Below are 26,288 nucleotides of genomic sequence, written 5' to 3'. Positions count from 1 at the left end.
CACAAGGGGCTAAACATAGAGTGGACAAACAGGGACAGACATAGGTATTAAGTCTATTACATCGACCCCAGTGCGTAACTGGTACTTAATTTATCGACCCCGAAAGGATGAACGGCAAAGTCGACCTCGGCGGAATTTGAAATCAGAACGTAACGGCAGACGAAATAACGCTAAGCATTTCACCCGACGTGCTAACGATTCTGCCAGCTCGCCACCTTTCTTACCGTTTTTTATAGCAAGATGAATTAGATTCTGATCATGCACTGGAGTTCAGAGATACACAACTAGGTGTAAAATCTCAGAATGTACTTTAATTTAAATTAAAACAGTTTTGACTGAGAGTTACATCACTCCACCGTTGCCTTTTTGCCGTTTGATTTCCTCCTATACATAATTAAATATATAGCTCAATAAATATTTCCCACATTTATTCGTTCTTACGGCTGTCTTACATTCATTGTTTTAACTTTTAAATTACTATAAAACTACTCCTGTGTACTTCAACGACTTGATTTATATAAAGCAAATTACGAAAAATACTTAAAGCACAAAAAATTTGCACTAAATCCTATTTTTATTATTCTAAAAAGATATCTTTTTTCTGTTTAAAGTCTATTTCTAAAATTATAATTTCTGTTTTCTATTTTCTTTACAAACAAAATTAAATCCTTTGTTTCGTTTCGTCTTTTCCTACTATAACTTTTGTAAGAATGATAGAAAAAGCGCGCGAAATATCTCCCGCCAACTTATCCGCTTCTAAAATCTCGTTGTTTGTCTTCAGCTGTAACTAAATTTGTTCGGGAAAATGTCTGGATTCGACGATCTTGGAGTATTTTTCAGCGATAATTTTGGCTCCGAAGATCAACAAGATGATAATCAAATCAACAGACAAGAAATTAAAAACAACTTTAAGGCTTTTTTGCGAAAATTTCACGAGGGAAATTTCAGCTACGAATATAGGTGAGTCTATAACAAAGAAATATATCTTCTCGTTTAATAATTCACATTAATCGATTTATTTTTGTTGTTGCATAATTATTAAATCATTCATTTATATTTTACTTGTGTGTTTTTATCTAACTTTTGTAATGTTTTAAATAGAATTTGTAAATTATTTTATTTTATTTTTAAAATTATAAACTGAATGCATTTCTGGGGAATTATTCGCGATTGCCCACGGAAATATATTTTAGTCCCTGGTCAAACCGTAGTTAACTTATCAATGAGTCTTTGTATACCTTGGACTACACTGTGATATGTGTCCTTCCTATGTTTAAGACGTCGTTAAACAGAATTCATCGAAATAATTTAACGATCTCTATTCGGCACAACTACAGATGTCCCCCCCTCTCCACATTTTATTTCTTCACAACTTTCTGAAAAATGGATATTTTTAAATAAACTTTTCTACAAATACATTTCGGATGGTGTAAATTACGATTATATGATGTGGAAATGTTTCCGGGAGGTGGGGGGGTCCCTGCACCTCGACTTTTCCTCACTACGTTTACAAGTATGTGTTATCCGACTCTTTCATTTATTTTTTTTTTTTTATATGAAATTCCAGTATAATCATAATCTACATCAGTTGAAACGTATTTATAGAAAATTTTACTTTAAAATATTCATTTTTCAAAAAGTTATGAGGAAACAAAGTCGAGATATGTGGTTTATCCGAAACTTCCTTCTCCCCTCTCTATCCGAATTTTTTTTTTTTTTTTCACGACAGATTCCAATCTATTCATAATCTACATATCTTTGAAAATTGTTCAAAAATATGCATTTTTCAGAAAGTTCAAGGAGAAAAAGTCGGTTCGGGCACAAATCTGTAGTTCTGCTTGTGTGTTGTAGGTACGAGTAAGTTTTTGTACTCACTGAAAATTTAAAATTTTCTTATTTATTTATTTATGGTCGTCTCCAGAATCTGAACAATCGGCGGTTTGTTTTAATTATCTAACACTAATTAAACGTCTTAATTTAGGGACCAATTAAAGCGACATTATAACACCGGGAATTACTGGCTGCAAGTCGATCTCGAAGATCTTTCCAACTTTGATGAAGCTTTGGCAGAGAAACTTCAAAAATCGCCAATTGAACATTTCCCATTAGTAAGTAATCTACAGTTTCGCCTAAAACTTTCGCTTTTTTTTTTCTTTCTTTCTTTCCATGATGTTTGAAGTAACAGCTGAAAAAAACTAAACACTGATTGGTCTTCTCTTTAAAAATTCTGCTAAACCATTGAAGAATTCCACCTGAAACAGTTAATATGGAAGACCAACGTAAACGTATTTTGTTCTCTGCCATCCGGCAGGCCTTTAAGCCGTGACCACTTTGCAGTTTTTTTAAGTGTGTATAGGACTGTATTATCGAGGTATCGATTCCTGAAGGCAGTTGACTGTTTTATGGTGAATTGTATTAAATCTATAATTTTTTCTGTTTTGTGTTGAATTTTGCTAAACGTTAAGCATCAAAGAATTAACTAAATTCCACTTCCATCTGAGAAGGGACTTTTCTCAGGGAGAAGGAAAGGGATAGACATAGAAACTAAACATTTATGCAATTGTGGGGGAGGGGGTGCACAAGTGACATTCTGAAATAGGATTTCAAGCGTTATAAATGCACAAGAATTTTTGCCATGTCAGTAATAGTTGTAATTGTTCGATTAATTACTTAATTGATTGCCATGGATGAGGAGAGCTGTGTGAAGAAGTGCCACTCTCAAACAGTGGAAGGAATCCAGGGTAGAGGTAGACCCAGGAAGACATGGGATGAGGTGGTGAAGCATGACCTTCAAATGTTGGGCCTCACAGAGGCAATGACGAAAGACAGAGACCTCTGGAGATATGCTGTGATTGAGAAGACCCAACAAATAGAGTTCACAGCTGTAGCCTATACCAGTGTTGCATAACCAGCCCACTCAAAAAGTACCTTGGATCGTAGGGTGACATCCCATGCTTGAGGAGACCTATTGAGTCAAGTACATCAAAATCAAAATCAAATCAAATGGAAATTGTAGTTGTGACCCCCGTGCCTGTAGCATGTAAAAAGCACCATCCGAATGTGGCCGATGCCAATACTGCTTTGACTGGCTTCTGTGCCAGTGGCACATAAAAAGCCAGGAGGTCGCACCAGGCTCCAATCTGATCTGGCATTGTTTCTACAACCGGATGCCCTTCCTAACGCCAACCATTCCAAGAGTGTAGTGGGTGCTTTTTATTTCCCACCAGCACAGGAGCCAGTCGGGGCGGTTATGGAGCTGGCATTGGCCATGTTTGGATGGTGCTTGTCCCCAGCATGGGGAGCCAGTCAGGCGGCACTGGCAACGACCTATGTACGAATTGTGCTTATTGCATGCTTGGGAGCCAGTCTGGCAGCACTGGCATCAGCCACAACTACTATTTCCATTTTGATTTTGATTTTATTTGACTCAGTAAGTCTCCTCAAGCATGGCATGTCACCCTATGATCCAAAGGTACTTTTTAAGTGGGCTGGTTATGCGAGACTGGTGTAGGCTACGGCTCTGATCTCACTTTACTTGCCAAGTTTTCTCAATCACACCTTATCTCCAAAGGTCTCGGTCTTTCATCATGAATGCTGACAGAAGTTAAGTTAATTTTTTGGCTCAAAAAGCAAGGCCATGTAGGGGGACATGGAGTTATGTACAGGGAGGGTGTTCATGCAAAGAGTTCAGGCCACTTGAGGTCAAGGGAGACTTTGAACCGAGCGGTCGTTGGCATCTTCACTATCTCGTCCAGCAGCTTATTCCACAGATCCGCAACCCGGACGGAGAAGGCCTCTCTCCTAACAACACCTGTTGATGATTACAACATGAAATATTAACTCAATTTCAGGCAACAATCTGGTTGAGCCATTAGCAGGCTGGGCAAAATGCTCGGCAGTATTTTGTCCATCTTTACGTTCTGAGTTCAAATTCTACTGAGACCGACTTTGCCTTCCATCCTTGTGGGGTTGATAAAATAAATACCAGTTGCGCACTGGGGTCAATATAATTGACTTACTCCATCCCCCTTGAACTTCCTGGCTTTGTACCAAAATTAGAAACCCAGATTGGTTCTACTTGTATCTGTGACATTCTCTTTTACCAAATATATTCAATCTTGGCTCAGATTTTCTGATTTTCTTTCCAGTTTGAAGATGCTGCAAAAGAAGTTGCAGATGAAATCACTCAACCACGTCCTGAAGGAGAAGAAATTGTCCAAGACATCCAAGTAACATTGGCATCAAATGCTAATGCCACAGCTATGAGGAATCTAAAGGTGATTAATTAATTAAAACAGTTGTGTTGCTATTTTTATTTAAAAGAATAATTTTCCTCAAAAATGGCAGAAAATTTTGAGAAGCATATTTTATAATATAAACCTGACACAGAGTTTTACTATTGAAGATAATTACAAACATTTTTGTTTCAAACAAAAATATTTTAAATTTGTTTTAATGAATATCAAAAATTTACAAAAAAAAATATAGAATGGTAGAGTGAATGGTTTTTAGTATTCTGTTCCGTTTCTTGGATTTCCAGGTTCAAATTCCACAAACAATACCTACCTATATTTAGCCGATAACCATTTTCAGAAAAGAATTTTGAAAATGCAGACTATTATTTTTACTAAGTATTGTTAAAAGACACCTTGTGGAACCAGCTTTTGGAAACTGTGAACCATACCACTTCCTTAATAATGTCTGGTCTTCTCAGAAGTCAGTTTATAAATTTGCTTATTGTTGATCAGATTGAAGCCTGGGGCAGCCACTGGCTCTCCAGACCTCGGTCAGACCGTCCAACCCATGCCAGCATGGAAAATGGATGTCAAACGATGTTGATCATCATCATAACATTGTAAAGTTTAAAGGCAGCAAGCTGACAGAATTGTTAGCACACCAGCCAAAATGCTTCATGGTGTAAAAGCTAACACTTTCTTATTCCGAGCTGAGATATGAAACCGAATCTAAGGATTCTTGCTCATCTGATTCACCACTGGCCAAACAGGTGCAAAAGAAATTTCTTTCTCCTGTCAAAAAATGATGGATGGTCTCCCTTCAACCTCCACCATGCCATTTAAGGTTCAAGTGGACAGGAGGTGACCTACATTGGTAGGAATCTCTCCTGTGGTATGTCTGTCCTTCTAGCTGTCACAACCATTATAAATACAGCAATCCGTCAAGGGACGAGACAGAGAGACATAGTACCCTGTGAATTTCTTCTTGGCCAGCTCGAAGTAAAGTTGGTAATGTCATGTAGTGAGATATTTGGTGTATACGACAAGTCAATGTGTCGTTTAGATAAATGATTTAAACTACAATCCAATGTTTTACTTTGACATCATCCACATCCCTATCTCATCTGCTGCATCTTTCCCACTACAGTGGCATTCAAGTTCAAACTCTAGCAAGGTCGACTTAGCCTTTCGTCCTTCTGGGGTTGATAAAATAAGTACCAGTTATGCACTGGGGTCGATGTAATCAACTTACCCCTTCCTCCAAACTTGCTGGCCTTGTGCTGAAATTTGAAGCCAATATCGTAAAGCTTGATGTAATTTCGTTTGTTGTATTTTCGTGATTGTCTTTAACTGTGAAATAATGATTAATATATCCACTATTTTTAGTCTGACCAAATGGCTCGACTGGTCAAGATGTCCGGTATAGTGATTGCTGCATCAACTATTAAAGCCAAAGCTACCAAACTGGCGATTCAGTGCCGAGGTTGCCGTAATGTTATCAACAACATTTCTGTGAAACCAGGTTTGGAAGGCTACAGTTTGCCTCGTAAATGTAACACGTAAGTTTGAAAAGAAAATATCATTCTTTATTTCTTGTGTTTCTCTCTTTCATAACTTCAGGTTCTCTCTACGTAGCATAAAGCCATCCCCACCTTTGCTACTGTCAGCCCCACTCAGTCGAGGAATATTTTCCCTTGTCTCCTGAGATAATTAACAATCTCGTTAACCCTTTCATTACTATATTTCTGACCAAAATACACCCCTTATGTGTTTCAATTAATTTCTAACGTAATCATAAATTTAGTCTGGTTTCATTAAACAACTATAACTTTTTTATTTATCGATATATTAATCTGATTTTTGGAAGATAATTTAATGAAATATTCTCAACCAATTCTATACTATAATTTTTGTCACAAAGTGACTCTAATTGCAGGTAGATACAGGTAAATTCCACAAAATATAAAATTATTAAAATTTTGTTCAAACATCGCTATAGAAAATGGGTTATTAGCTAATATTCAATTGGGTATACAACAAAATTTTACGATAGAATTTGTTATTCTGGGTAACTTTCTGATACCCATAATAATATTTATGGCAAAATAGTCTTAATTTCATTTAAGGTTGTGGGAAACCACAAACTATCCTTTCTTTCGTTTTGTTTACGTTTAGCGTAACAGTTCGTTTCCGCCGTAATGATTTCAAATAGGCTCATTCGAAAAAGTAAATAGAGATAGTCTAAGGCTTTACTCTTCTGGGAAAGTCTGTGGCTTGGTCCAGTTTCTTCAGAAAAATCACCGAAAGAAACTGTTTTTAAATTTTCACTCCATTCAGGTGCCAATTCGTTTTCTTTATCGCTATCGGAGATCTCAGATTCACTGTTTTCACTTTCGGAAAATGAAACATCAGATTCATTATCAAATACCACATGCTTTTTTTTTTCAGTCATAGAGTTAGATTTATGAAGGTCTTCAGTAGAAAATCCTTCGAATTCTAACTCGCTGCTTGATATAATGAAATTCGTATCCATTTTTTTGTCAGAATTACAAATTTTGAAAACACAATAGGAACAAATTTCGGAAAAAAATCTCCCAAAATTCACGGAATTAAAATTACACTTCGATTATTGTACAAAACTGTAGTTGAAGTGTTTACGAAGTATAATACGTGTTTTCACGAATGTACTAAAGAGATTTACTCTGATATTCTCATTTAAATATGAATAGGTAAATTCGGGCGGCTTTGGGCGGTTTGGTAACGAAAGGGTTAATACAGGTGTAGCCAAAGAAAAGCACCTGGTATTCTCTAAAGTGGGTGGCATTTGGAAGGACATCCAAGAGGACCATAACAAAGCAAATGTCGGGACTCAGTGCAGTCCTTCAGCTTGCTGGATCTTGTCCCCCCTCCCATGGTAGATTCCATGTTACTCCATAGGGAGCATAGGGTCGGTTTCCTGGTTTCTCTGGCATATTATGTTCCTCCCTGGACATGACACAAGTCTGTGAGAGGATGACTCCTTTTCGCCGGCTGAGTGGACTGGAGCAACGTGAAATGAAGTGTTTTGCTCACGAACACAACACATCACCCGGTCCAGGAATCGAAACCACAATCTTACAGTCATGAATCTAAACACCCTAAACACTAAGCCATGCACCTCCACATCCCATGCCAGCAGGGAAAATGGATGCTAAATGATGATGAATACTGAATGTGACTTGCAATACAATAAACCCTTACCATATCGCGGTTTATTATTTAAGCTTATGTCAATTCCTCGGTGGTGTTGTTTTGCATTTATAATAAAATAAATATATACAAATTATAAAAATAAAATAAATATATACAAATTGTAAAAATAAAATAAATATATACTATTTATAAAAATAAAATATATACAAGTTATAAAAAAATAAAATAAAAATGTACAGTACTGTTTCTATTTTGTGGATTTTCACCTATTGTGGAGGGTTTTAATAATAAAATAATAATAATAATAATAATGAAATTATTGTATACAGTGCTCAGGTGCACCACAACTTGTCAGAAAGTGCATATAAAGCATATGCAGTAATGTACAAATGTCTGGAAAGCGAACAGTGTATGAGTCAGATACATGCTTGTATGTGTATGGAGGGGAGAAAATCAGGTGTAGTGTTGGCGAATCTCAGGAAGCATGGAAGTTTTGAAGGATGCAGTGCTCTAACAACTGATGCTGGCAGTTTGTTCCATGCTTCAGCAACTCTGAGTGTGAAAAAATGTTTCCGAAAGTCATGGAAGGAGCTGTGCTGTTTTCTGACTTTGTAAACATGTCCACGGGCGTTAGACAGGTGGAGTTTGAAAAGGTGCTCAGAGCTATTGTTTAATTTCATTATATCTTTGAGTTTTAACAGAACCAGCTTTGTGTACAGGACTCATGTTAATACCATACATCATCAATTATATTCATTGATATTTTTTCTGCTTTCTGAAATATATGCACAGAATGAGAAGAGTATTTTGGGGAATCCTCAATTTTGGTTGAAATGATTACCAAAAATATATTCTGGATTTCTTGTTAAGAATTGATTTTATTATTCATCTCCATTGTTTTTCAGGCAACAAGCTGGTGCCCCAAAATGCCCCATTGATCCATATTTTATTATGCCGGACAAATGCAAGTGTGTTGATTTTCAAATCCTAAAACTTCAAGAGAATCCAGAGGACGTACCAAATGGTGAGCTGCCCCGACACATGCAACTCTACTGTGACAGGTGAGCAATTTAGAGAATATTTTTGCCATTTATGAATTGTAAATAATTCAGTAATGCCAGACATGTTTGAGAAAACCTCTACTTTTCTGGTACTTTGGATATAAGGCAGAAGAGTCCAGTTTGCTGGACTTTGTTGTAGAGCTGAAAATGAGGTAATTTCTACTCTTCTTCTCTGGAAGCCATCTGCTCGCGATACCAGAGGGTGCACACTCTCCTACCCTGATGTAATCTCCAGGGATACAGGCATCCAGCAACGGGACCTCCGTAATGCCATGATGGACCGTGAATCTGGCGTAACATAGTAAATTCCATTGTCTCGACCACGGTCGAACAATGATGCTGATGATTGGATATATGTGTGCAGAGAGAGAGCGAGATAGAAGTGTCTCTAATAGTAGTTATAGATGTTGGTTGATTTCTCTTATTGTGCTTTACATTTGTACAGAGAGGAGTGAAAGAGAGATAAAAGTACATATATATTTTCATTGAAATTTTGCAGTAGAATAGATAGCAATTATGTCGATAAAATTATCTAAAATATGATTTATCTGTTGTGAAAACATTTGGTTTGCAAGATTCTTTATATGAGTTCGTGTGTTGAAGCATATTCTGTTGTATCTGGGGAGAGTCATTTTCTTTTTGTGCCTTATTATTTAACACACTCACCGCTAAAATTTCCACTTTTTCCTTATTTTTGTTTTTCTAAAATTTTCGTTGCGTCTTGCAACCTTTTCAATAGTCTTGACTATAAGAAATAAGTGGAAATTTTACCGGTGTGTGTGTTACATTATAAGGCACAAACAAAAAGAAAATGACTCTCCTCAGACACAACAGAATATTGTGAAAATACAAATGAAAAATTTGCTTTGTTTAATTATATTTTGAGTTAATAGATTTCTTTGGAAAATTAATGTTCGTTTCATCATTTCATATAAATGCCAAAACATTTGCTAAAAGGTAAATTCTAATTATTGCATGTCTGCCATACTTCCTGATGAAGCCCACAGTGGCAGAGAATGTATACTTCCAAAGTTACCCAACCCGTGCCAGCGCGGAAAAGACTCCAGTACTGTATTTTATTAACCCCAAAGGGGTGGGGGGAGATTTAAACTCGGAATATTAAAGAACCGGAAGAACTGCTGCTAAGCATTTTGACTGACTTGCTAACGATTCTGCCAATTTCATGTCTTCTCTATTAAATATAAACCAAAACGATGATGATGATGATGTAACACAGAAACAGACATCTAATGTTTAATTTTCTTTTTTTTTTTTCAAGGTATCTTTGTGATAAAATTGTTCCTGGAAATCGAGTCTCTGTCCTTGGAATTTTCTCAATCAAAAAAATGGGACATTCTACAAAAGTAAGTACAGGGTCTTTTATCCTTTTTCTCCCAATTTTTGTCCAAAAGGTCCTGCAGTACAACACAACTTAGCATTTTTGAAACAGTTGATGTCCATTTTTCATGCTGGCATGGGTTGGATGGTTTGACCGGAACTGACATGGTCAAGATACACACCAGGCTCCAATGTCTGTTTTGGCATGGTTTCTACAACTAGATGCCATTTCTAATGCTAACCATTTTACGTGGCACCAGCACTGCTGTATATACATATACTCTTTTACTTGTTTCAGTCATTTGACTGCGGCCATGCTGGAGCACCGCCTTTAATCGAGCAACTCGAACCCCAGGACTTATTCTTTGTAAGTCCAGTACTTATTCTATCGGTTTCTTTTGCCGAACCGCTAAGTAACGGGGACATAAACACACCAGCATCGGTTGTCAAGCAATGCTAGGGGGACAAAACCAAACACACACACACGCATACATATATATACATATATACGACGGGCTTCTTTCAGTTTCCGTCTACCAAATCCACTCACAAGGCTTTGGTCGGCCCGAGGCTATAGTGGAAGACAGTTGCCCAAGGTGCCACGCAGTGGGATTGAACCTGGAACCATGTGGTTGGTAAACTAGCTCCTTACCACACAGCCACTCCTGCGCCTACATGCATCTTTATATATTTACACTAATATTGAACAATGTTCGACACCACATTGGTGAATAAATACTCTTTGATTGTGGATTAATAAGGCTACCAACGGTTTCCTGTAAAGAAGGACCTCTTAACTTGTTTCAAGCCTGCCACATGGGAACGTTGGTACATGTCTCCAGTTTGGGTGAGAATACACAAAGTCACTTGAGACTGTACAGGATTTCATGATAAATAAATAAAATATACAGATCATGGGAGATAACTTATAAGGAAATCTTAATTGTCTCCATTGCATTAACCTTGGGATCTTTTCCAGGAACTGCATTCATCATGGGTTGATTAACTCCTTACGCATTTTTCATGATAGATCGTTAGCCACTGCACACATTTTTTTCTCTCGTTGTTTTTTTCTGTGTCCCTTTCTCTAGAAAAGCGTAGGCTCGAAACGTAAAAGACTTTTTCTATTCCTGAGCGTTATACTAATACATCTGTTTGTTTTGTACACCACCTGTCTTCGTCTTTTGTTTTTTCGTAAACTCTCTCTCTCTCTCTCTCTCTCTCTATATATATATATATATATACACATACACACACACTCATATATATATGTGATTTTTATTGTCTGTTTTTCAGAGGAGTGGCCGGGACAAAGTAAATGTTGGTATTCGTGCTCCCTATTTTCGAGTCCTTGGAATTAGTGTCGACACTCAGGGAAACAGTAAGACTTCTTCATTGCAAATTACTCCGGAAGATGAAGAAGAAATGGTAAACTTAGCAAATACTCCAAATTTGTTTGACATCATTGCTAAGAGCATAGCCCCGTCTATCTGGGGTAGTTTGGATGTGAAAAAGGCCATTGCATGCCTTTTGTTTGGCGGATCACGTAAACGGTAAATATTTGATGCTATTCAAACAGGAATCATATGTATTCTTTGCAATCATAATCATCGTCGTTGTCATCATTTAACATCCCTCTTCTATACGTTGACATGGGTTGGGCAATTTGACAGGAGCTAGCCAAACCAGAGAGTTCCACCTGGTTCCATTGTTTGCTTTGGTGTTGTTGCAATGGCTAGAGGCCCTTCTTGACCTCGACCAGCTTACAGAGTGCACTGGGTGCTTTTTTTGTGGCACCAACACCAGTGGGGTTGCCAAGTAAGTTATGAGACAAAGACTTCTCAGCTGGGAAAAGGAGGTGGTTTTGTGCCAATTGAAATAGAGTATTATACAGAGATAGAGGTAGGTGTCTTACTGTGGAGGAGATACTTGGCTGCAGAAATAGAGAGAGAGAGAGAGGGCAAGAAACATGGTGGAATATTGGGAGTGGGAAGTATGAGTGATATTGAGGGGGGGTTGTTTAGAGATGGGAGAGAGGTGACTGTAGCAAGTGATAGTGAGAGAAATTGGAGTGGCTGGGAGGTGGACATCATAGATATGTGAGGTTTGACTGGACAGATTGTGTGTGAAGGTGGTCGTGTCCATAAAGAACCTGCCTGTATGTAGGGATGGCCACAATTTTACTTAGCTTGGCATGTCTTAAGCACAGCAAATTGCCAGAAGTCTCAGTCCTTTGTTATCTCCTTTGTGAGGTTCAACATCTGAAGACCATTTCTCACCCTTTCATCCCACATTTTCCTAAGTCTTGCACAGGTTCCCTCGAGATCGGCCCTTCTTTATGCGGTTGTCCTCCTCGTCCTCCACATGTATCACCTGACCCTACCTCTGCTGTCTTCTCTTTTGCACTCTACCTTTGATGCCTTGATATCACATCTGATTCCTGAGATAGTTTATTTGGTCATTTTGGTAATGCCTAATGACTGAACAGAATTCCTGGTTAACAAGAACATTTCTCAACTCAACATTTTTGGTTTAAACTGATTCCATGTCAGTTAAGCATCGTTGTGTCACCTTCTTTTTATGGCATCAGTCGAAGATGGAAGATGGAGATATCGGACAACCAGAACAGCTCAGCTTTGTAAATGGAAGGAGCTCGTAGGAGAGTAAGACATTGGTAGAGATAGCAGTAGACTGCAACAAGAAGCAAGATACAGGAGGGTAAAGACCCTTTCAACCCATGCAAACATGGAGAAACAGACATAAAAATGATGCCTTATAAATATTTTATTTGGATGGTATCACTTGGCCCTTTCTTACCATTAGTTTTTGCAACTTAGTAATTCTTGTGAAACTAAATCATATTTTGGATGGTGGTAGACACTGCCGTGAAAAATTAGTTTGAACCTAAAGCAGTAAGCTGGGCAGAAAGTATGACAGCATTTCATCCGTCTTCGGGTTCTGAGTTCAAATCCCACCAAGGTTGACTTGGTCTTTCATCCATTCAGGGTTGATAAAATAATTACCATTTGGGTACTGAAGGTCAATGTGATCGACTTCACCCTTCCCCTGCAATTGCTGGCCCCCTTCCCCCCAAATTTTAAATCTATAATTATTATCTTGGACCTAGACACAATTTATTGCCAGTGTGAAGGAGTGAACCAGTTATCTCCCAACTTGTTTTGGTCCCTTGTATCAACATCGTTACCTGAACCACAATAATATCAAAATATTCCAAGGCAGAAACGTTAGCATGCTGGGCGAAATGCTTAGCAGCATTTCATGTCTTTACGTTCTGAGTTCAATTTCTGCTGAGGTCAACTTTGCCTTTCATCATTTCAGGGTTGATAAATTAAGTACCAGTTGCATACCAGGGTTGATCTAATTGACTGACCCCTTCCCCCAAAATTTCAGGCCTTGTACCTAGAGTTGAAAAGAATAATATTACAATATTCTAAAGCAGAATTGTTAACAAGCCAGGCGAAATGCTTAGTGGTATTTCATCTGCCGCTACGTTCTGAGTTCAATTTCCGCCAAGATCGACTTTGCCTTTCGTCCTTTCGGGGTCGATTAAATAAGTACCAGTTACGCACTGGAGTCGATATAATCGACTTAATCCATTTGTTTGTCCTCTGTGTTTATCCCCATGTGGGTAGTAAAGAAATAGGTATTTCGTCTGCCATTACGTTCTGAGTTCAAATACCACTGAGGTCGAATTTGCCTTTCATCCTTTCAGGGTCAATAAATAAAGTACCAGTTGCATACTAGGGTCGATCTAATCGACTGACCCCTTCCCCAAAAATTTCAGCCTTTGTGTCTAGAGTAGAAAAGAATATTAAAATATTTCGTTATATTGACACAACTGAACTATGAATACATTATTATTACATTGACAGACTTCCTGATGGCTTGACTCGCAGAGGAGATGTTAATCTACTGATGCTTGGAGATCCAGGAACTGCTAAAAGTCAGCTGCTGAAATTTGTTGAGCAAGTCTCTCCAATTGGTGTAAGTTGCTGTATTTCCATCACTTCACACACGTACCTCATTATTCTGTTGATGTAAAATATTTATCAGACCCTGTCTCCCGGTTCTTTCTCCTTATATTCTAAACTTGTCTGTTTACAGATCTACACGTCTGGCAAGGGCAGCAGTGCGGCAGGATTAACTGCTTCGGTCATCAGAGATCCACAGTCTGTAAGTAAATCTGTTAATTCCTTCGTCAATTAATTAATTATAGGATTCCCCAGAGCCAGGGTTTGCTTTGGAGTTTCTGTAGTCTTACGGGGATGAGACAAACCTCACCCCTACCGCAGATATGCTGTAAAGTTGATTCATAAGAACACTCATAAAGTTCTCACGTACCCCACTTAAATGAAACGGGGTATCCTATCTCCATATTGGGATTTACCATATAAGGAACCCTATTTTTGTCAAAAATTAGGTTTAAAATACATGGGAGTTTTTTTTATACATGGATAGTATTATAATCCCTTACAAAACCATTTTAAGCCCCCAAAATTAGGGGATTCCTTATACGCATTAAGATATGGTAATTTGGTTGTGTGGTAGGAAGCTTCCTTTTTAACCGAATGGTTCCAGGTTCAGTCCCACTGCATGGCACCTAGGGCAAGTGTCTTGTCCTATAGCCTCAGGCTATTGTGAGTGGATTTGATAGATGGAAACTGAAAGAATCTTGTTTATGTGTCTGCCCCACCATCACCGCTTGACAACCAGTGTTGGTGTTTTTACATCCCCATGACTTAGCAGTTCTGCAAAAGAGATCAATAAAACAAGTACAAGGCTTTTGGAAAAAATAAATCCTGGGGTCAATTCATTCAAGCAAAAGTTCTTCAAGGGAGTGCCCCAGCATGGTAACAATCTAATGAGTGAAATGAAAGATAAAGCCAGCTCTTCCATGCTTGTGAGGGTCAGGGAGCACTTGTTGAATCAGATCTTTCTATGGTTGGATGCCCTTCATTGTTCATCATCGTCGTTTAATATCCACTTTCCATGCTGGCATGGGTTGGACGATTTGACTGAGGCCTGAACCAGATGGCTGCTCCAGTCTGATCTGGCAGTGTTTCTACAGCTGGATGCCCTTCCTAACGCCAACCACTCTAAGAGTGTAGTGGGTGCTTTTTACATGTCATGGCATGGGAGCCAGTCAGGCGGCACTGGCAACGACCACACTCAAATGGTGCTTTTTATGTGCCACCAGCAAAGGACCAGTCGGGTGGCACTGGCAATGACCACGCTCAAATGGTGCTTTTTACATGCCACCGACATGGGACCAGTCAGCTCAAAGGTCTTGATTTTACTTACTGCGGCTAATTGTGTAAGAGCAGACGACAACCTGCAGTCATGGCTTTAACAGGGTCTCTTTCCCCAATACCTAAAGCCCATGGACCAATCTCAAAACCCTCACTGTCCCCAACAGAGCAGTTTCCTGAGCATGTTATACTCTCGTGTCAATCTCAGTTTCTCCAAAAAGTCTCAAACCTGGTTGTTAATGTTCCCAGTGACCCTACAACTACTCCCTTCATTGCCTACATTCATGTGAGTTCATCCTTAATGGTTTGTACTTCTCAATCTTTTCCAATTCTCTGGCAATATCCATGATTTTCATTTCCTCTATCATTTATCAACATTGTTATTATTAAGGGGGCGAGCTGGCAGACTCGTTAGCACGCCGGGCGAAATGCTTAGCGGCATTTTGCCTGTTGCTACGTTCTGGGTTCAAATTCCGCCAGAGTTGACTTTGCCTTTCATCCTTTCAGGGTCAATTAAATAAGTACCAGTCATGCACTGAGGTTGATATAATCGACTTAATCCATTTATCCTTGTTTGTCCCCTCTGTGGGTGGCCCCTTGTGGGTAGTAAAGAAATAAGAAACGTTAGCACGCTTAGTGGCATTTCACCTATCACAACGTTCTGAGTTCAAATTCCACTGGGGTCAACTTTGCCTTTCGTCCTTTCAGGATTGATAAAAAATTAAGTACCAGTTAATGCCCTGGGGATAAATGTAATCGACTTACCCCCACGCCACTCCCTTGGAATTTCCCAGCCTTCTGCCAAAATTTGAAACCGTTGTTGTTGTTCTCACTTTAACATGCACCTACCCAGCTACATTTTTCCTGTTTTGTATAACTAATGACAATATAATGACCACCACTAAAGAATTGTCACTGAAGATTTCAATATCGAATAGTATAATAATAATAATGAAATTATTGTATACAGTGCTCAGGTGCACCACAACTTGTCAAAAGTGCATATAAAGTACATGCAGTAATGTACAAATGTCTGGAAAGCGAACAATGTATGAGTCAGATACATGCTTGCGGGTGTATGGAGGGGAGAAAATCAGGTGTAGTGTTGGCGAATCTCAAGAAGCATGGAAGTTTTGAAGGATGCAGTGCTCCGACAACTAACAACTGATGCCGGCAGTTTGTTCCATGCTTCAGCAATTTTTAGCATAAAAAAATGTTTCCTAAAGTCATGGGAGCTGTGCTGTTTTCTGACTTTGTAAATATGTCCATGGGTGTTAGTATCTTCTTAACCAAAACATCTGTAGTTTTGTAGAAGAATGCAACCATTTACAATTCTTTGTTTTTTTTTATTTTCTCTTTGAAACTCAGCGTGGCTTCATAATGGAAGGTGGAGCAATGGTTCTGGCCGATGGTGGAGTTGTTTGTATTGATGAGTTTGATAAAATGAGGGAAGACGACAGAGTTGCCATTCACGAAGCCATGGAACAACAGACCATTTCTATTGCCAAGGTAAACGTTGACACAAATTATTTTCTTCTTTTCTCTTTTATAAATGTTGTTGTCCAGAGCCACTGCTGGATGTTTTTACTTTCTCTTTGCTTGGCTGGTTGTATATTGTAATTTTTAAAATTTTCAATCTTTTTCCTCTTTGACAAAAACTGAATATAAATTTTTTTCCGTGCTGGCATGGGTTGGACGGTTCGACTGGGGTCTGTGAAGCCAGAAGGCTGCACCAGGCTCCAGTCTGATCTGGCAGTGTTTCTACAGCTGGATGCCCTTCCTAACACCAACCACTCCGCGAGTGTAGTGGGTGCTTTTTATGTGTCACTGGCACAGGTGCCAGGGGAGGCTGGCAGCAGCCACGATCGGTTGGTGCTTTTTACATGACACCAGCACAGAAGCCAGTCAAGGCGGCGCTGGCATCGGCCATGTTCGGATGGTGCTTTTTACGTGCCACTGGCACAGGTGTCACAACTACAATTTCCATTTGATATTTATTTTGATGTTGATGTACTTGACTCAGTAGGTCTCCTCAAGCACAGCAGGTCATGTGCCACTGGCACAGAAGCCAGTCAAGGCGGCGCTGGCATTGTTCTTATGTCCTCAAATTCCATGCTGGGAAGGATTGGACAGTTTGACAGAATCTGACAGGTCCAAATCTGTATCATGTCCTGCCTGCTTCTGCATGGTTTCCACAGCCAAATAGGTGCTTGTTTTGTTTTGTTTTTCCCCATTGCACCAGCCCTAGTGAAGTCACCGTGCAATTTGCAAAACTAAGGTCCCTTTTAAATGAGTGGACACTGCAGTAGAGAGGCAAAGAGGTGACTTTTATGCCAGATCAGAGGGTTAAAGTGGAAGAGAAGGTAACTCTTTCGTTACCATCTTCCTATCGGAATACACTCCCTTGGTTTTTAATTACTTTTGAAAAATTTTAAATTTCAAGCTGATATTTGGAACTCGAAGTTTGTAACACAGAATTATAGAATATTAGTGTGGAAGTAATCGTGTGATTCTCTCTTCTGTTTATCATCATCCTTTAACGTCTGCTTTCCATGCTGGCATGGGTTGGACGATTTGACTGAGGTCTGGCGAACCAGACTCCAATCTGATCTGGCAGTTTCTACAGGTGGATGCTCTTCCTAACGCCAACCACTCAATGAGTGTGGTGGGTGCTTCTTACGTGCCACCGGCACAGGTGCCAGACGAGGCTAGCAAACGGCCACGATCGGATGGTGCTTTTTACGTGTCACCGGCACGGAGGCCAGGCGAGGCTGGCAACGGCCACGATCGGATGGTGCTTTTTATGTGTCACCAGCACGGAGGCCAGGTGAGGCTGGCAACGGCCACGATCGGATGGTGCTTTTTACGTGCCACCAGCACGGAGGCCAGGCAAGGCTGGCAACGGCCACAATCGGATGGTGCTTTTTACGTGCCACTGGCACGGAGGCAGTCGGGGCGGTGCTGGCAACGGCCATGTTCGGATGGTTCTCTTATGTGCCACCGGCACGAGGGCCAGTTTGGTGGTATTGGCAATGGCCACGCCCAAATGGTGCTTTTTTATGTGCCACCTGCACAGGAGCCAGTCCAGCGGCACTGGTGACGACCTCATTAATTTAAATTAAATTTGGGTAACAGTTCAATTAGATAGCAATTAATTTGTCTCTTTTTTGATTTCTTTGTAAAGGCTGGGATTACAACTACATTGAATTCCCGATGTTCTGTGCTGGCTGCAGCCAACAGTGTGTTTGGTCGATGGGACGATACGAAGGGAGCGGAGAACATTGATTTCATGCCAACCATCTTGTCACGGTTTGACATGATCTTCATAATTAAGGATGAACATGATGAAAACCGAGATGTTGTAAGTATTTCTTTCACAGTGAATTATCTTCTAAATAATGGCAGAGAAACCATTGTGTGGTTAACTTGTTCGTCGGAGCTGTCAGTAAGACTTCCTCTCACAAAGCAAATGTTCTAACGATATTCCAATGTCCAATAATGTTGAAACCATTTTGTCCATTCTAAGCACAGCCTCTCAGATAAAGTCTCTATTTCATCTCAATCGAAGGAGAGGGGCTTTCTCCGTCCGGGTTGCGGATCCGTGGAATAAGCTGCCAGACGAGATGGTGAAGATGTCGATGACTGCTCGGTTCAAAGTCTCCCTTGACCTCAAGTGGCCTGAACTCTTTACATGAACACCACCCTGTACATAACTCCATGTCCCCCTACATGGCCTTGCTATTTGCTTTTGAGCCAAAAAATTAACTAACTATCATCATCATTGTTTTAACGTCCATTTTTCCATGTTTGTATGGGTCGCACAGTTTTTAATCAAGGCTGACTTTTCTATGCTTTGAAAGCCTTCTTGTTACCAACTCTTACCTGTTTCTGAACGAGACAATATTTCCCCTCCATGACCTGACATGTTTTCATGGAAGACTGGAAACGAACCACCACGCTTGTATGGTGGTGATGCTTGTTTACAACCATCACATGATACCAAAGCAAACATCAAACATACCCATAAATACAACAGGCTTCTTCCAGTTTCCATCTACCAAATCCTGTCGCTAAGCTTTTATTGGCCCTGGGCCATAGCGGATGACTTGCCCAAGGTTCTGAGTTAAGAACTAAGATTCTTATTGAAACAGACATACTTGCAACTCTGTTGGTTGTATTACTGGTATTCGTAAGTCAGCAACCTGGCAGATTCTTTAACTCCCCAGGCAAAATATTGAGCAACATTTCTGTCATAACGTTCTGAGTTCAAATTCCATTGAGGTCGACTTTGCCTTTCATCCTTTTGGGATTAATAAATTAAAGTACCAGCTGGATACTGGAGTTGATGTCATCAACTTACCCGTCCTCTGAAATTGCTGGCCTTGTGCCAAAAGTTGAAACGAATATGGCTGGCATTTATTTTATTGGTCCAAGAAGAATGGAAACCAAAAACTTAACTTCCTCCTTAAAAAAAAAAAGAAAGAAAGAAAAGCCATTGGAAAACCGATTTTATAGCAGCAACTCCATCGATTCCTAGGAATATCTGAAGAAGGAATTTTTATTCCGAAAAAGCATATCAGACTATGGATGATTAAATTACTACATCGTTTGTATTCTAGTGCATTGTTGTGTCATTCAAAACATCATCATCATCGTTTAACGTCCGCTTTCCATGCTAGCATGGGTTGGACGGTTCGACCGGGGATCTGGGAAGCCAGGAGGCTGCACCAGGCTCCAGTCTGATCTGGCAATGTTTCTACAGTGGATGCCCTTCCTAACGCTAAACACTCCGTGAGTGTAGTGGGTGCTTTTATGTGCCACCGGCACGGAAGCCAGTCTAGGCGGCACTGGCATCGGCCACTATTCAGATGGTGCTTTTTATGTGCCACCGGCACAGAAGCCAGTCGAGACGGCACTGGCAACGGCCACGGTCGGATTGGTGCATTTTACGTGCCACCGGCACAGAAGCCAGTCGAGGCTGCACTGGCTTCGGCGACGATTCGGATGGTGCTTTTTTTTTTTTCTTTACAAACGATACACAATGCTTCAAGCGAACTACGACACCCTCCTAATGATTTCTTTGTTTTTGGTGTTTTTTGTAGATTTTGGCCAAACATGTGATGAACGTCCATCTAAACTCCCTTCAACAAACGGAGAAACACGAAGGGGAGCTCAGCATTGAAACCCTCAAGAAATACATCGCTTACTGCAGACTGTAAGTCTACTTACCATTCCTTCATTACTCTTTTACTTGTTTCAGTCATTTGACTGCGGCCATGCTGGAGCACCGCCTTTAGTTGAGCAAATCGACCCCGGGACTTATTCTTTGTAAGCCCAGTACTTATTCTATCCGTCTCTTTTGCCGAACCGCTAAGTAACGGGGACGTAAACACACCAGCATCGGTTGTCAAGCAATGCTAGGGGGACAAACACAAACACACACATACATATATATACTTATATACGACAGGCTTCTTTCAGTTTCCGTCTACCAAATCCACTCACAAGGCATTGGTTGGCCTGAGGCTATAGTAGAAGACACTTGCCCAAGATGCCATGCTGTGGGACTGAACCCAGAACCATGTGGTTGGGAAGCAAGCTACTTACCACACAGCCACTCCTGCGCCTTGTAACATTTTTTTTCTCTTTCATCTTAAACTAGCACTATGACTCGGCAACGCCAGGTCATAGTGCTAGTGCATGCATATACAGCTGCATGCGTGCACACATACACGCGAGAACTGTCCAAATCTCCGACCAATCACATACAGCTAGCTGGCATTCAATTGGCCTATCAAGTTTTGCGTATTTTGATTGGGTTTTGGATAGAAAATTCACAAAAAAGTCACTTCTATTGATTTTTTAATGGCTTTGAGGGGTGACTGGGGAAATGTAAAGATGTGCACGACCACCCTTGGACGGTTTTGAATGACCATAGAAAGTGCGAGCCCTCTAACTGAAAAATTGTGGATTTGTATAAAGGACACACACACACACACACATTTTGCCGTTTATATATATAGAGATAAAAAAAAACCTTATGTCCATTTTGTCCCAAATGAAACAAATGCTCTATTCGAAATGTTTTTTTATAAATTGGTTTCTTTTGTTTCGTTTTTTGTTTTTAGAAAATGTGGCCCAAGAATATCTGCATCGGCGGCCGAGAAACTGCGAGGACGATACGTTCTTCTGCGGAATGGCGCCAGTGAATACGAACGAGAAACTGGAAAGAAAATAAGCATTCCAATTACCGTCAGGTAAAGTTTGTTTCTTCTGTAAATCTGGGAGGGTGGGAGGTAGAGGGGGGATTGTGGAATGGGTAAACTTACTTTGTAGAAGATGAGAGAGTTGATGTATGGCTGTATGGTGGCTGCTAGTACATACAATGCAGTGTTGGAAATGGTTGACTTTTGACAGGGAAAACATCAGGAAATAACAGACTTTGTTCTTGTGTCTAGTTCATTTATATTTTGTATCCTCCAAAATTGCAGGCCTTGTGCCAAAATTTGAAAGCAGTATTAGATATAGGACAAGATAGCAGAAATGGTAAACTAAATATCCGTTAGTGAGTTTGATTTTTGTTGAGGTCTTTGCTCTTCTTTTCTTTCACATTCAATAAAACGGTACCAGTATATACTGAAAACAATAGACTATATTTTGCGTTTGCAGTACATCTGAAGCATTGTACCCACCTATGGAGCAAGGCTGGCTAATTAACTGTAATTACTTCAATATCTTAACTGGTTAATTTCAATTATTTCTTTGTCTAATTCGTTAATCTACTGTAATTATTTCAACATCTAATTAGTTAATTAACTGTAACTCTCTCTCTCTCAATGTGTTAATTGGATAAACCTCTGAAGATGGGAATTGCATTTAATTATCTCCGTTGCTGATCTTTTGAATGATCTTCGTTCTTACCATTTTAAATGTTTCTTTCTTAGGCAACTGGAAGCTATTGTAAGAATCTCAGAATCGCTGGCCAAAATGCGTTTGGAACCATTTGCTACAGATACTGATGTTGATGAAGCTCTGCGTTTGTTCCAAGTTTCCACACTCGATGCTGCCATGTCTGGCCATCTCGCAGGTTAGAATTTATTATTATTATTATTATTAAAAGCCATTATTGCAAGAATATTTTGATATCAATGGTAAAAATAAAGTTCTTTCAATCTTTGCAAAATGTGAACCTGAGATCCTCCATTCCTGCTCATTTAATGCACAGCAGACGTCACGTAACTGATTTAAATATTTGTTCCCTGCATATCATAAAATATAACAGCAGGATAGGTTTTAGATCGCCAACTCACTTTTGACTCTGAAGTAAAAGGGGAATTTCATTATTTTCTTAGACGAGTAAATTATAACATGCGGAGTTATGTCCCCTTACCCAGACATCCAACTCTGTATCTTTCGTCAGCATCATTTAACGTCTGTTTTCCACGCTGGTATGACTTGGACGGCTCATCAGAGGCTGGAGGGCTGCACCAAATGTCCTTGGTGGGGTGGGGATGCATGTTTTCTACAGCTGGATGCCCTTCCTAACACCAACCACTTTCCAGAATGTACTGGGTGTTTTTCATGTGACACACTAGCGTCGCCTTACTGGCACTCAAGCCCCGTGCTAGTAGGGTATTAAGGGCACTATCCGAGTGTGATCATTGCCAGAGTGGCTAAATAGCCTCTGTGCCGGTGGCACGTAAAAGGGCACCATTCGAGCGTGATTGTTACCAGTGTCGCCTCACTGGCACCTGTGTGGTGGCATGTGTAAAAGATTTGAGCAAGGTCGTTCCCAGTACTGCCTGACCGGCCCCATGCCGGTGGCACGTAAAAGCACCCACTACACTCTCGGAGTGGTTGGCGTTAGGAAGGGCATCCAGCTGTAGAAACACTGCCAGATCAGACTGGGCCTAGTGCAGCCATCTGGTTCGCCAGCCCTCAGTCAAAATCGTCCAACCCATACTTGCATGGAAAGCAGACGTTAAACGAGGATGATGACTAGCATGAATGCTTTTTACATGGTACCAGCAGAGTCAGCAAGTAACTTGGAGGACAAAAACCTCTCAACTGACAGAGGGAATGGAAGCGAATGTGAGCCAAGTGAGAGGTTAGAATATGGTAAAGGGACACGGTTACCCTGCTAAAAAATAATAGTTTATGATTACTTTAATGGTCACAGTATCTTAACTGATGTGTCTCTTCTCTCAATACTGGAAATTGAACCCATTCTGCCTTAGCTTTAAGATGTTCTTTTTTCTCTCTTTGTTTAGGTGTTGAAGGCTTTTCCACAGAAGCTGACCAAGAACTTCTCTCACGAATCGAGAAACAAATGAAACGTAGATTCGTCATTGGATCCCAAGTCTCTGAGTATGCCATTGTCCAAGATTTCCTCAGACAGGTAAGAATATTGCAGTTTGATCACCTGGTTATATGCATTCACAACACAGACACAAAACTGATACCCAGCACACTACCACTGAATGCTGTGTGTGTGTGTCCTTATTCAGTTATCTTTCAAGACTTCCTGCCAATACAGAAGGAGCTGATTTCTAACCTACACCCAAGGCCCCTGCATTGGAATTTCTACTAAATCAACAGGGTGTTTTTGCATGTTTGTGTACATGCGTGAAATATTTGGATTCAGTGCAGATTTGTATGTTTTAGGTATTCTTATGCATATAGCCATATATGTATATAGGCGCAGGAGTGGCTGTGTGGTAAGAAGATTGCTTCCCCAACCACATGGTTCCAGATTCAGTCCCACTGCATGGCACCTTGGGCAAGTATCTTCTGCTATAGCGTCGGACCGACCAAAACCTTGTGAGTGGATTTGGTAGATGGAAACTGAAAGAAGCCCGTCATATATATATATGTATGTGTGTGTCTGTGTTTCTCCCTGCCAGCATCACTTGACAACTGATGTTGGTGTGTTTACATCCCCGTAACTTTGCAGTTCAGCAAAAGAGACCAATAGAATAAGTACTAAGCTTACAAGGAATAAGTCCTGGGGTCAACTTATGGCGGTACTCCAGCATGGTCGCAAGTCAAATGACTGAAACAAGTAAAAGAATATGTGTGTGTGTGTGTGTATACATTGTATGGTATGATTTTCCACAAGTAGTATGGCACCCAGTTAATTAAAAAAGAAATATCATAAAAAGTGCCAAAAGCCTTGTGAAATGCATCTACTAAGACCTGTTGTTTTTATCAGCTTGATAAATGGCAGACACACACCTTAAACTGCTGTTATTGCCCAGAGATACCATCCTGTGTTGATGACAAGTGCCAATTAAGCATTGACTATAAATGCTGCCAAAATGATCATCTACCATCAGATATAGATACATATTTGTGTGTGTGTGTATATATATATAATATATTTATATATAAATAAGAAAAAAAACACAAAATAATAAATAAAACGTATATATTTAGTAGAATACGTTTTATTTATTATTTTGCACATTACTTAATCATCGGTATATTTTTATCTTATATTTAATATTTCTATTATATGTAATTTTCTAGATGGTGTCATTTAATTTTTCATTATTGAATTGATAAAAGGTGGGGTTTTTTCTAATTTATATATATATTATATTTTGTGAAATTTGATTTAGTTTTTCTAAATTGACTTTTTCCCTGTAAGTTTGGAATAATATTCCCCCAAATTATTATTATTATTATTATTATATATATATACACACACACACACTGTAATATAATAACTGCACAATTGTCTTAATTCATATCCTATGCTATTCATTCACATTTTTTGTGTATGTGTATATATATATATATATGTATATATATATATATATATATATATATATATATATGTGTGTGTGTGTATAGGGGCATATGTGGCTGTGTGGGCTCTGTTTCAATCCCACTGCATGGTACATCTTGTGCACGTGCCGTCTGCTATAGCCCTGGGCCAAACAAATCCTTGTAGGTTTATTTGGTTGGCGGAAACTGAAAGAAGCCTTTATGTCTGTGTGTTTGTGCTTCTCCTTGTCTAGACATCATATGATGATTGTAAACGAGCACCACTGTCAGATAGGCAGGGTTAGCAACAGGAAGAGCATCCAGTCATAGAAAATATTCCTCACCAAATTCCATCCCTACCAGAAAAAATGGATATTAAATGATGATGAAATTTATAAAATTCGTTTTTTACCATTTGCAGAACTATCCTGAGAATGCCATTTACAAAGTTCTTGGATTTATGCTGCGCCGCGGAGAAATTCAGCACAGAATGCAGAGAAAGATGCTTTATCGCATCAAATAATTCTTTGCCACAAACTGAAGGTTGTAGATAGAAGGGCAAATATCCCAATAAATCTTTTTTTTTTTTATAAAATTGCATTGTTATCCCCAAAAACTATTTTGTATATTTGTAAAGCTAAATTTAATAATTGTGTCTTAATAAAGTCTCTTTATTTGATCTCCAAGCTTCTCCTTTCTTATCCGTTTATTTCCAAGTTTTTAATTGTTGAGGGAATTTTCTTAAATTTAAAGTTCTGACTGACACTTATCAAGTTGTTATAATAATAATAATAATGGCAGTCCGTCGGTTACGACGACGAGGGTTCCAGTTGATCCAATCAATATAACAGCCTGCTCATGAAATTAACGTGAAAGTGGCTGAGCACTCCACAGACATGCATGTCACTAGCGTAGTTCTCTGGGAGGTTCATCGTGACACAAAATGGGAAGACCTGTTGAAGCAAGTGAAATCAAATTCGATGCCTGGCATCCGTGCTAGTGAAGCTCTAAGAGCGCCATCACGGCGGCAAACTGGCGTTCGTGCCGGTGGCACGTAAAAAGCACTATTCAAGCTTCGCCTTACTGGCACTTGTGCAGGTGACATGTAAAAAAAAATCACCATTTGGGCGTGGCCGTTGCCAGTACCGCCTGACTGGCCCTCGTGCCAGTGGCATGTAAAAAGCACCCACTAGACCCTCTGAGACGTTCCCTTCATAGTCAACTGCATCATTTAACCCTTTCGTTACTGTATTTTGAGATGCTCTGTGTTTCTTTCAATTAATTATAAATATAACAAAGAGTTTAGTAAAATAACTTGGTTATCATTAAGCTAATGTTAGGAACATAAATTGTGACTAGGGTTTGGTGGAAGATTTTGATTCAGAATTTATGAAATAATGACATTTGTACTCAGAGCCAGAGTC

The 26,288-nt window shown here is 39.6% G+C and overlaps 1 protein-coding gene across 1 annotated transcript; it reads left to right on the top strand.

Annotated features, from left to right (window-relative positions):
- Window positions 1–733: 733 nt before the first annotated feature.
- LOC115209671 (DNA replication licensing factor mcm5-A) lies at window positions 734–25,550 on the top strand. The gene is made up of 16 exons (XM_029778141.2): window positions 734–960; window positions 1,982–2,108; window positions 4,149–4,277; window positions 5,622–5,794; window positions 8,333–8,488; window positions 9,768–9,852; window positions 11,123–11,379; window positions 13,720–13,831; window positions 13,952–14,020; window positions 16,465–16,605; window positions 18,281–18,457; window positions 20,199–20,311; window positions 21,225–21,353; window positions 22,041–22,183; window positions 23,367–23,494; window positions 25,286–25,550. The coding sequence occupies exons 1-16, from the start codon at window positions 806–808 to the stop codon at window positions 25,385–25,387; spliced, it is 2,196 nt and encodes a 731-aa protein (XP_029634001.1). The 5' UTR covers window positions 734–805; the 3' UTR covers window positions 25,388–25,550.
- The last annotated feature ends 738 nt before the right edge of the window (window positions 25,551–26,288 follow it).

The sequence above is a fragment of the Octopus sinensis genome, linkage group LG3, assembly GCF_006345805.1.
Source record: "Octopus sinensis linkage group LG3, ASM634580v1, whole genome shotgun sequence".
In the NCBI taxonomy this organism is placed as follows: domain Eukaryota; kingdom Metazoa; phylum Mollusca; class Cephalopoda; order Octopoda; family Octopodidae; genus Octopus; species Octopus sinensis.
Note: the sequence above shows the minus strand (reverse complement) of the source record. Positions and strands in the feature narration are given on the sequence as shown.

Excerpts from the sequence above, each read along its gene's own strand:
- LOC115209671 (XM_029778141.2), top strand. The coding sequence starts at position 806 with ATGTCTGGATTCGACGATCTTGGAGTATTTTTCAGCGATAATTTTGGC. Across the intron at positions 5,795-8,332 it reads TTGCCTCGTAAATGTAACAC|GCAACAAGCTGGTGCCCCAA; the intron begins GTAAGTTTGAAA and ends ATTGTTTTTCAG. Across the intron at positions 16,606-18,280 it reads AGACCATTTCTATTGCCAAG|GCTGGGATTACAACTACATT; the intron begins GTAAACGTTGAC and ends TTCTTTGTAAAG.